Source organism: Oncorhynchus kisutch, linkage group LG2, assembly GCF_002021735.2.
Source record: "Oncorhynchus kisutch isolate 150728-3 linkage group LG2, Okis_V2, whole genome shotgun sequence".
NCBI classification, from domain to species: Eukaryota; Metazoa; Chordata; class Actinopteri; order Salmoniformes; family Salmonidae; genus Oncorhynchus; species Oncorhynchus kisutch.
The window spans coordinates 56604027-56616360 of record NC_034175.2 but is presented as its reverse complement, the minus strand read 5'-3'; the positions used below and the strand labels follow the sequence as shown (position 1 = coordinate 56616360).

The following is a 12334-nucleotide window of genomic DNA, read 5'->3' as shown; positions in this document are numbered from 1 at the left end:
AGTCTTCCTTTCCTGTAGTGGTCCTCATGATAGACAGTTTCATCATAACTCTTGATGGTTTTTGCGACTGCACTTGAAGAAACTTTCAAAGTTCTTGAAATTTTCCGCATTGACGGACCTTCATGTCTTAAAGTCTTTACTTATTTGCAATGTTCTTGCCATAATAAAGCTGGTTGAGAGAATGCCAAGAGTGTGCAAATCTGTCATCAAGGCAAAGGGTGGCTACTTTGAAGAATCTTAAATCTAAAATATATTTTTTGTTTAATACTTTTTTGGTTACTACATGATTCCATATGTGTTATTTCATAGTTGTGAGGTCTTCAAAATGTAGAAAATAGTCAAAATAAAGAAAAACCCTGGAATGAGTAGATGTGTCCAAACTTCTGACTGGTACTGTAGGCCTACCTTGAAAATCTGACATTTCCTCAATTTGGTGCATTAAAAGTCCTTGTAAAAATTGTAGCCAATTCATAAGTTATTACATTTTTTAAATCTGTTTTCATGAGAGATTTGGCCTCTTTCGTTTGTTTCCGCAGCTTCAATTGAAGGGTGTTGAGTAACTCTGTCGCGTTAAAACCAGGTGCGGTTATTATGACGACAGCATCCAACGTTGGCTTCAACTTGGCTTTCCATACAAATCCTTCCATTACAAAAGGAACCCGTTTTTTGGTCGCTTTCTCATTATAAAACAGTGATGTTGAGATTCATGCTACCACTATTCATGGCTGCGTCGGCCATGTAAGCTACAGAAAAATCGTCACGCATGCATCCAATTTATTTAGTCAGGCAATGTCCCATATATTCTCACATATTTTAGAATGTAATAATAATTAGAAAATCAATGCATTGGCAAGGCCAACATTTTTTTAATTATACTTAGTGCTAATGCCTCCCTACTTGTTGGCCTTTTTGGCCTAAATGCATTATTCTTAGTGCTAATGCCCTCCCTACTTGTTGGCCTTTTTGGCCCAAATGCATTATTCTTAGTGCTAATGCCCTCCCTACTTGTTTGCCTTTTTGGCCTAAATGCATTATTCTTACAGTGGTAATGGGGGGTGTTATATATTAGGGCTATATGTACAATTATGTAAATTATACAATTGTATAACATTGAGGTCAGTGAAAATAACAATTAAGTGCTTGGAAAAGTCCCTGAAAGTCCTTGAATTTGACTTGCCAATGTCTTAATGAACCCTGCTTAAAGGATTATAGTCCTAGTCCTATGTTGTTGTAGCTGGAGTTATGGGCCCATTTGCATATATTCACACTTATTCCTCTAAGTGCACATGTGGAACTGCACGAAAATCCTTTTTATTTTTTGTTTCAAACCATTTTGAAATGTTGATCCCAATGTCACACATTGGCCCCATTATTTATAGAAAGACCCACATGCTCTCTCTTCTTCTCCCTCTTCCTCACTCTCTCTATCTCTTTCCGTCTCTCTAAAGTAAGAGGGCATCATATACTTGTGCAGGCTTGTCTTCCTTCCAGTCTCTTACCCACAGAGATGGTCCAGACAGCCATGATCTTGAGGCGAGCCTTGGTTCGGGAGTTGAAGCGGCTGTGGTGGAGGGGGTTTCTGATGGCGATGTAGCGGTCCAGAGAGATGGCACACAGGTGCATGATGGAGGCTGTGGAGAACAGCACATCCAGGTAGATCCAGATAGGGCACAGGTCCGAGGGCAGGGGCCACCAGTGGTCTGTAGGGGCGACACAGGGAAAACTCAATGAACTCTGGGAAATAGTTTTTTTGCGGATGTACTTTTTTTTACAGAGGAAATTAAACACCAATTACAGCAACCCTGTCTTGTAATGGGAATACCAGTTACAAGATATATGTGAGACTTTCAGCACCTACCACATTTATTTTTATGGAATTGGTGTTGGTTGTAAAATGCATTTGCAGAGACAGTGGAGTTTTTATAAGAGTTGTTGGGTAGTAATAGCAACTAAAAAGATTGTTATGAGGTGACCAAAACACATAAAATAGAATGACTCAGATGCGTGGAACACCTCCAAACCCTCTAAAACATAGCGTGTGTGTGTGTTTTAAAGTAAGTCTGAGGTTCACAAACACAGCGCAAAGCAGCCTTTCTCAAAATGTACAAGGCAGTTTAGAGAAGCTGTAGCTACATCCCCCATACAGACACAACTAAATACAACCTCCAAATGAAAAGAGTACACAGTAAAAGTACAGAATAAAGACCAGGCATTAGAATGTGATAATAAGCTGGAGATAGGGAATCTCACTGTTGGCAAGCGCAGTCAGATGTGGTAGTTACACTGTTTCTCTATTCTCCAATTTATCCTCCTCTATTTCTCTTTCTCTCTGTTGGGAGGTCACAGACTCCCTCGCTCCTCTCCTCTCTCCTGAAGGAGAGCCTTACGTAAAGCATGTTTATTTTGACTGATTGTCACGGACTGACAGCCCTATGTCTCTCTCTTTCTCTTCCTTCCTCTTTATCTCTCTGTCTCTCCTTCTCTATGTCAGCCCACTTCATCACTCTTTCTCACTTCTCTCTTTCCTCTCCCATGGAGGTGGAAAAGGATTAGACATCCAGCAATGCTAATGCCTCTTTCTACATCTTTTTATCAGCAACTCTCTCTCCCCTCTCTCTCCATCTCTTACCTCTCTCTCACCTCTCTCACCTCTCTGAAGTGGGAAGTCATTAGACCTCAAGCTGTCCCAGCATGCACTTCTCTATCGTATTTGATATTTTGGTCTGCCCATCTGAGTGCCATAATGGATGGAGGGAAGAGAAAGAGAGGTAAGAGTGAAGATAAAGGGAAGGGGGATGAAAATGGACCCAGTCTATGTTTGCAGATTAGGATCTTATAATGATGATGATGTGCCTCCTGTGGTCTGTATAGTCTAGAACATTCCCTACACGATTTTGCCATGAACTTTCATGATCGGGGTGAAATCCTATGAACTTGGGCTAGGACCAGTACATTGGGCAGGTCAAGGACGCACCGATGATGGCTGTTCTGTTCTCCAGACCCCTGTCGGATATCCTGATATGTTGGTTGTGCATCTTGTGCTACAATGTGATTTGGCAAGGACTGCTGCCAATAGCCGATGAGCACTCAGCATGTGAGACCAAAACAATGATAGCGAAGAGGAAAGGAACAACAACATGCAAGTTGTGGACCGAGTTGATGGAAGACAGATGGTTGAGCTGTGGAGAGAAATCCGGTTGTCACGACTTCCGCCAGAAGTTGGCTCCCCTGCCTGTTCGGCGGTCGTCGTCACCGTCCTACTAGCCGCTACCGATCCCTTTTTCCTTTGTCTGTTGGTTTTGTCTTATTAGTTTCACCTGTGTGTATTTTGGTTTAATTAGCTTCCCTATATGTAGTAGTTTGACCCGCCCTTGTTTTGTGCAGGATTGTCTTTTGTTACGTGTGTACATATTAGGTCGTGGTGTATTTTATTTTCTATACTGGACACCCTGTGGTTTTGGGTTGTCTGGTATAGTGTCCTGCGCCCTGTATTGTATTGGGCTTATCAGTTTGGTGTGCAATAGTAAAGCACTTTACTCCGTTACTCTCTCTCTGCGTCTGATTCCTGCACACACACCTAGTCCCGCGATACCGGTGCTCCGGATTTTGCTCATTTAGACCATTTGGTTGGTCCTTAAGTGAAATCTCGACCCACAAGGGGCACAGGGGCGTGCAAATGGCCCCATTATTATTTTATACAATTCTATATTCTGCACCTCTGTCTCTTTTTTGATGTTTCTACACATAACAATGTGCACACTAATAAAACAGCTTACTGTTTGCATGTCAACATTTTTTCCCTATGAAAACGGAGAAAAGCAAGGCAGGATCAACTAGGGAATCATGGTGTAATGCGAGCACACGCATGCTGGGGTTGATGATGGATGGAATGAAAGATTTGGGGAAATGCGAGCAAGTTAAGATTTTAGAAGTGGTGTAGTGTATGACCAGCAGAGCCTGCCTGATTTGGCTCCATCCCACCCTGTCTTTCTGACCTGCAGCCATGATGCTGGTCTAAGGCTGGGCAGAGCAGCCACAGTGAATTACCCTTCAACGCTTTTTGAAAAGAAGTCTGCTGAAAAGGGACCTATTTTCACTCCTTTCAAAAACTCTTGACACCGTAGCATTTCACAGCTCCGGCGGATAAGTGCACACGCTCGTCTGAACACCCTAAGAAAGAGGACAAGTCGGGTTAAGTTATTATTTTTTTTGCTTGTCCGCCTGCTGTACCCAGTGGGGTAAAAACTGGAAACAAAACAATATTGACTGACGGAAGCAGAAGAGAGCCCAGAGGCAGAGAATCCACAGAGGGAGGCTGTATATTTTCATACAGATATTGGCAGGGGCATCAATCTGGGCACTGGAGATAAATGAAAGAGCTTTTCTCCTCAAACTCGCTGACAGCTTCAGGCTTTCTTGCCTTCCCCCTGACCAAAGCTGGATTTGTGTTTCCTACCAAACAGAGAGCAGGGTGGAGGGAGAGAGGGGGAGAAGAGTGGTAGAGAAAGGGAAAGAGGACGAGTAAAAGATAAAGTGAGAGGAGAGGGGCATAGATGGAGAGAAAACAAAGAGATAGAGAGCTAGAGACCTGCATGACCACAAATTGTATATACACCAAGTTTTTCATCAACGACTCAGACATAAAGAGTCGCTCCAGAGACGTGAACAGGGTTTTTCTCTCTAACCCGATCTTATTTACTTCCTCAAGGCTGCCATACTGTATGTCAGTGGTGAATTGTAAATAGTGTATTTCTAATGTTTCTCTGTAATCTCTCTGTCTCGCCCTTTCTATCCTTCTCCTCCTCCTCCTCTCTCTCTCTACCTCTCTACCGCGCTACATCAAAGAAATTCTAAAAGTTGCTTGTCACAGTCATTACCATAAAGAATGAGTCTGACTTTATAAACCCTAAATCTCTCCACGTACACGTGAAATAAACTAATTGACATGAAAGCTCACAGAACTCTATTCCACCAGGGTCAGTGGGGTAAAAATGGGGTAAAAATCTTGACACAATGACAGGTTATTCCAACATAATGTATGTGCTCTGACAAAACCAATCCTGTATATCAGCTGGAAGATTGTGATTCTTATTCAGAACAGCAGGAGGCCTGCTCCTTTTGAGAAGATTACATTCACAGTTATTACATTCTGTTCAGAACCTAGAAACACACCGTCAGACCATGTGACTGTGTGTATGATGTTGAAACAGCCAGGAAATGTGTTCGTAATAATAATGCAGCGCTTCTATTCATCTTCAGGTGTGTCTTTAGAAGAAGAGATGGAGATAATTGGAGATGAGAGAGAGGGTGAATACGGAAAGCTCTGAGATAGAAGAGAGTAGAAGGCAATTTGCTGATCATCAATTTGCTGAACAGTACAGCCCAAACAAACACGTCACTTGGGGGTGAGAGGTGAAGAGCAGAGTGACTAACCAGCCACGTAACCCGCAGACGTCTGGCGGCATTTTTATGAGATCCTATGCAACCTTATATTTTCTGTGGGCCGAATCCAAACTTGAGATGCGTGGGCGTAACTTAAACCCTTTGTAAATGATGCATGGAAACTGAAATTCAATTAAAATCACTGTAACCTCGCATATTTGATGAAAATGAGATCTGATGGGGCGAAAAATCTAACCATCTCTTCCCGCTTGCACTCTGTAACAGACATGTCTTATGATCTTCACCAATGACCTTACACAGCTAGTTAAAGGGCCGACCAGGGTGACTTGTTGCTCTAAAACACAGATTGATTTGGTGTTCAGTAATAAACCAGAGAGAGTGACTAAATCATTCAATATGGTTACTGGGCTATCTGATCATAATCTGACACTTATAGCCAGAAAGCTGTCTAAGAGCAGGTTTAACCTCTCTACTGTTAGAAAGCCGGATCAACTAAGAATACCTAGGAGTGAATTAAACTATTTTGAAAACGCAATTAAGGGAATTAACTGGAATGATCTCTTGTCCTATACAGACGTGGAAGCTGATAGTCAGGTTTTTCTATCCACAATCCAGACTACAATAAATGGTTTCCTAAAGAAAATCAAATCCAAGCCTGGCCAAAAGAGCACTCTTCCTTGGCTAAATGGAGAAATCTGGAAATTGATGAAAGAACGAAATTATGCTCTAAAAATGAGCATGACAGATGTAGGTTTACCATGTTGAGAAATAAGGTGATGAAAGAAATCAGACAGGCCAAGGCAAACATTTTATTAACATAGTTGGTGAAGCAAAGGGAAATTCTAAATTGATCTGGGATAATCTAAAAAAGTTAACAGGGAAAGACCATAGTAACACTGCAAAAAGACTATAAATCATGGTGAATAACAATCTAACACAGGATGCTGTCAAAATAGCAATAGCCTTCAATTCCTACTTTATTGATTCTGTCAGGGTACTAACACAGAACCCCTCCACTGGTTTCTTGGGCTCAGTGCTAGTGAATGACGCTCAACCTGTCTTCATCATAAGGGAGGTTTCTGAGTCAAAGGTGAACAAGGTGATTAGCTCACTAAAGTCACTCATTGGCCCCATTACTAAGGTCACCAACACATCTATTGGTCTCGGGGTGTTTCCAAGGGTATGGAAGCCGGCCATAATAATGGCCATCTTTAAAACAGGCGACCCTGCTGACGTGAATAACTACAGGCCCATTAGTATACTACCTGTGGTGTCAAAGGTTGTTGAAAAGTGTGTAGCAGAACAACTGATTGCCCATCTCAACAACAGCCCCTTCACATTACACTCCATGCAGTTTGGCTTCAGAGCGAAACACTCCACTGAAACTGCTTTCTCCTGGAAAATGTGAAGTCCAAGATGGACAAAGAGGGCGTTTTTTGGGCTGTGTTTCTGGACCTAAGGAAGGCTTTTGATACTGTTAACCATGAGATTCTCATCACAAAATTGTCCAAGTTCAACTTTTCCCCCGATGCCTTGACATGGATGAAATCATACCTTGAAGGCAGTACTCAGTGTGTCAGAGTGAGCAATGAACTGTCGCCCACTCTTAGCTATGACGTGGGCGTGCCCCAAGGGTCAATACTGGGGCCTCTCCTGTTCAGCCTGTACATTAATGATCTGCCTTTTGTCCGTACTGGGTCTGAAGTTCAAATGTATGCAGATGATACAGTGATATATGTGCATGGAAAGAGCAACAACAAGCTGCACAAGAACTCACTACTGTAATGGTCCAGGTTACAAAGTGGCTCAGTGACTCGTGTTTGCATCTCAATGTGAAAAAAAACAGTTTGCAGTTCTTCACAAAGAGGGCAACAGATGCTATTGAGCCAGATGTCTATGTGTCAGGGGAGAAGCTCCAGGTGGTATCTGATTTTAAGTACTTTATTCCAACCTATTTTTTAAAAAGCATGTGATAAAGGTAATTCAAATAACCAAATTCAACCTAGCTAATTTACGATTTATACGAAATTGTTTGACTACAGAGGTAGCAAAACTGTACTTCAAATCTATGATACATACTGCTTGACTAGTTGGCCCCAAGCTTGCTGTACAACATTAAAACCTATTCAGTCTGTCTACAAACAGGCTCTCAAAGTGCTTGATAGGAAGCCCAATAGCCATCATCACTGTTACATCCTCAGAAAGCATGAGCTCCTGAGTTGGGAAAATCTTGTGCAATACATCGACGCATGTCTTGTATTCAAGCTCCTAAATGGCCCGGCTCCCCCTCCACTCAGTATTTTTGTTAAACAGAAAACAGAAACATATGGCAGCAGATCCACAAGGTCTGCCATGAGAAGTAACTGTATAGTTCCCTTAAGGAAAAGCACCTTTAGTAAATCAGCTTTCTCTGTGAGAGCTTCCCATGTCTGGAATACACTGCCATCAGACACACATACATAACTGCACCACATATCACACTTTCACAAAATGCATGAAGACATGGCTAAAGGTCAATCAGATTTGTGAACATAATCCTTAGCTGTGTATTGCCGCTTTCCATGTTGTCTGTTGTCTGTGGCTTGTGATGTGTGGAAACACTTTGTTGCTTTTATACATTTTGTCTTGCTGCTTTTTGTCCTATGCTGCTCTGTCTGTATGCTACATCTTGCTTGTCCTATGTTGCTCTGTGTGTGCTCACTGCTCAATGATTGTCTATATTGTAATTGTTTTTAATAACCTGCCCAGGGACTGCGGTTGAAAGTTAGCCGGCTGGCTAAAACCGGCACTTTTACTGAAACGTTGATTAATGTGCACTGTCCCTGTAAAAATAAAATAAACTCAAACTCAATTCAGGCCAGTTAAGGGACGGATCAACATTTACTGGGGGCAGGGGTGGTCTAAAACAGGGGAGTGTTGTCAAACTTATTTTATATATATATATACATATATTGCTTTGGGGATGGTTGTGCCTTTTTTCATATTGAAGGCCAGCATCCCGGAGTCACCTCTTCGGTGTTGATGTTGAGACTGGTGTTTTGCCGGTACTATTTCATGAAGCTGCCAGTTGAGAACTTGTGAGGCGTCTGTTTCTCAAACTAGACACTCTAATGTACTTGTGCTCTTGCTCAGTTGTGCACTGGTGCCTCCCACTCCTCTTTCTATTCTGGTTAGGGCCAATTTGCGCTGTTCTGTGAAGGGAGTAGTACACAACGTTGTACGAGATTTTCAGTTTCTTGGCAATTTCTCACATGGAATAGCCTTCATTTCTCAGAACAAGAATAGACTGATGAGTTTGAGCCTGTAATCGAACCCACAAATACTGATGATCCAGATACTCAACTAGTCTAAAGAATGCCAGTTTTATTGCTTCTTTAAACAGAACAAAAACCTTTTAAAACTCTGCTAACATCATTTCAAAAGGTTTTTCTAATGATCAATTAGCCTTTTAAAATGATACATTTGGATAAGCTAACACAATGTGCCATTGGAACATGAGTGATGGTTGCTGATAATGGGCCTCTGTACGCCAATGTAGATATTCCATAAAAATCAGCCGTTTCCAGCTACAATATTCATTAACAACATTAACAATGTCTACACTGTATTTCTGATCAATTTGATGTTATTTTAATGGACAAAAAGTTAGCTTTTCTTTCAAACACAAGGACATTTCTATGTGGCCTCAAACTTTTGAACGGCTGTGTATATTTATTAAAATGTTAATATCATACAGTGGACACAGGCCTATAGGCCTTTGCATGCAATACCCTGATATATTTAGTCCTCAAATCTGTGACAACTGAACCGTGAGGTGGACAATTATTGTTTTAGGAAAGTAGCCTAAAAACCAATACAAGTGCTACACATCGAAACACAATGAATAATGTGTGTTATATGTTTGTTATAGGCTGTTTTTAAGGTAACGTAAATGTGTCTCACTTGGCCAATATCCCTTGTTTATTGATGGTGCTGGCTGCACCAGACTGGATCTGAATGCATATGGGTGTCCGGTAAATGTATCAAATGTCTGGTGCATTAAAATCTTCCCTGTCATGTTGTCTGGTGCTAAATTGTCCTGAAGGAAACTCTGAAATGGCCTAGTTTTTATGAAGAATATTTGCTTGAAAATGTGTCGCCAATAGGATGGAAACCTAGCTAGTCAAGTGTCATTTTGATTATGCCTGCGCATCATGGTTCACCAGCAGCCCCACACATCTAAAGAATAAGCTACAAACCAAACAAGCTTGTAAGAATTGTACTTAAACTTCCCCCTCATACTCATCTGGAGGTTGAGCATTTTTCGTCTCTATCTCTGTAATCAAATCAAATCAAATGGTATTTGTTACATGTTCCAAATACAACAGGTAGACCTTACAGTGAAATGCTTACTTTCAAGCCCTTAACCAACAACCAGTTTTCAGAAAATTACCACCCCCCCAAAAAAAGAAATAAAAGTAACAAAGATCAGCAGTAAAATAACAATAGCGAGGCTATATAGAGGGGTTACCGGCACAGAGTCATGTGAGGGGGCACCGGTTAGTCGAGGTAATTGAGGTAATATGTACATGTAGGTAGAGTTATTACAGTGACATTGCCGTAGATAATATTAGAGGGTAGCAGCAGTGTAAAAGGGGGGGGGGGGGGCAATGCAAATAGTCTGGGTAGCCATTTGATTAGATGTTCAGGAGTCTTACGGCTTGGGGGTATAAATAGTTTTAGAAGCCTCTTGGACCTAGACTTGACACTCCCGTACTGCTTGCCATGCGGTAATGTGTCTGTATCTATGTGCAGTGCATTCAGAAAGTACTCAGACCATTTGACCTTTTCAACATTTTGTTACGTTACAGCCTTATTCTAAAATGTATATATATAAAGAAAACTCCTCATCAAATCTGTACATACAATACCCCATAATGACAAAGCAAAAACAGTTTTTAGATTTTTTTAATTTTTTTAATCAAAAACAGAAATATCTTATTTACATAAGTATTCAGAACCTTTGCTATGTGTCACGATCGTTATAAGGAGTGGACCAAAGCGCGGCGTGGTCATAATTTATTTAAATGTGAACCAGCAACAAAACAATAAAGAGAAACAAACAAACGAACCTACAGCCTTGTAGGGCTCAAAAGCAACAATACAAAAACAAGATCCCACAAACAACAAGTGGAAAAGGCTGCCTAAGTATAATCCCCAATCAGAGACAATGATAGACAGCTGCCTCTGATTGGGAACCATACCCAGCCAACAAAGAAATCGAAAACATAGAATACACATAGAAATAATAAACTAGAACACCCCCCAGTCACACCCTGACCTACTCCACCATAGAAAATAAAGGCTTTCTATGGTCAGGACGTGACACTATGAGACTCAAGATTGAGTTTAGGTGCATCTTGTTTCTATTGGTCATCCTTGAGAATTTTCATGAGTCCACATGTGGTAAATTAAATTGATTGGACATGATTTGGAAAGGCACACACCTGTCTTTATAAGGTCCTGCAGTTGACAGTGCATGTCAGAGCAAAATCCAAGCCATGTGGTCGAAAGAATTGTCAGTAGAGCTCAGAGACAGGATTGTGTCAAGGCACAGATCTGGGGAAGGGTACCAAAACATTTCTGCAGCATTGAAGGTCCCCAAGAACACAGTAGCCTCCATCATTCTTAAATGGAAGAAGTTTGGAACCACCAAGACTTTTCCTAGAGCTTGCCACTCAGCCAAACTGAGCAATCAGAAGAGAAGGGCCTTGGTCAGGGAGGTGACCAAGAACTCGATGGTCACTCTGACAGAGCTCCAGAGTTCCTCTGTGAAGATGGGAGAACCTTTCAGAAGGACAACCATCTCTGCAGCACTCCACCAATCAGGCCTTTATTGTAGAGTGGCCAGACGGAAGCCACTCCTCAGTAAAAGGCACATGACAGCCCTCTTGGAGTTTGACAAAAGGCACCTAAAGGACTCTCATACAATGAGAAACAAGATTCTCAGTCTGATGAAACAAAGACTGACATTTTTGGCCTGAATGCCAAGCGTCACGTCTGGAGGAAACCTGGCACTATCCCTACAGTGAAGTATGGTTATGGCAGAATCATGCTTTGGGGGATCTTTTTCAGTGGCAGGGACTGGGAGATGAGTCAGGATCGAGGGAAAGATGAACAGAGAAAAATACAGAGAGATCCTTGATGAAAACTTGCTCCAGAGCACTCTGGGGCGAATGTTCACATTCCAACACAACATCGACCCGAAGCACACAGCCCAGACAACGCAGGTGTGGCTTCGGGACAAGTCTCTTAATATTCTTGAGTGGCCCAGCCAAAGCCAGGACTTGAACCCGACCATAAATCTCTGGAGAGGCTTGAAAATAGCTGTGCAACGGATCTGCAGAGAAGATTGAGAGAAACTCCCTAAACACAAGGTGTGCCAAGCTTGTAGCGTCATACCCAAGAAGCGGCGAGGCTGTAATTGCTGCCAAAGGTGCTTCAACAAAGTACTGAGTAAAGCGTCTGAATACTTATGGAAATGTGATATTTCTGTTTTTTATATGTAATACATTTGCAAAAAATTCTAAAAACCTGTTTTTGCTCTGTCATTGTGGGGTGTTGTGTGTAGAATGGTGAGGGAAAAAAGAACGTAACGTAAGAAAATGTGGAAGAAGTCAAGGGGTCTGAATACCTTCCAAATGCACTGTATCATCTCATCATCAGCTGTTAACTTTTGTCTTGTAAAAAAGTTGCTGCATTATACCCTATGGGGTTCAGTAATAATAGGCCTAATAAATGCAGTATGAATGAACGTCTAATTTACACATGTCCATCTGTCTTCACTCGTCCCTTCTGCAGATTCATTATTATGGCTAGTGCTATCGGCTTTCAGGGCCACCTATTTATTTACTTGTTAAGGTTATTTTAATTGCAGCTGCAGAATTTTTAA

At 41.6% G+C, this 12334-nt stretch overlaps 1 protein-coding gene across 1 annotated transcript in view; it reads right to left on the bottom strand.

The window, feature by feature from the left end:
- LOC109902889 (5-hydroxytryptamine receptor 2A) overlaps nucleotides 1-12334 on the bottom strand; it is a 34075-nt gene that overhangs the window by 10008 nt on the left and 11733 nt on the right. The window contains exon 2 of the mRNA XM_031798217.1: nucleotides 1500-1700. Coding sequence (XP_031654077.1) covers nucleotides 1500-1700 — 201 coding nt within the window. The remainder of the gene's footprint in view (nucleotides 1-1499; nucleotides 1701-12334) is intronic.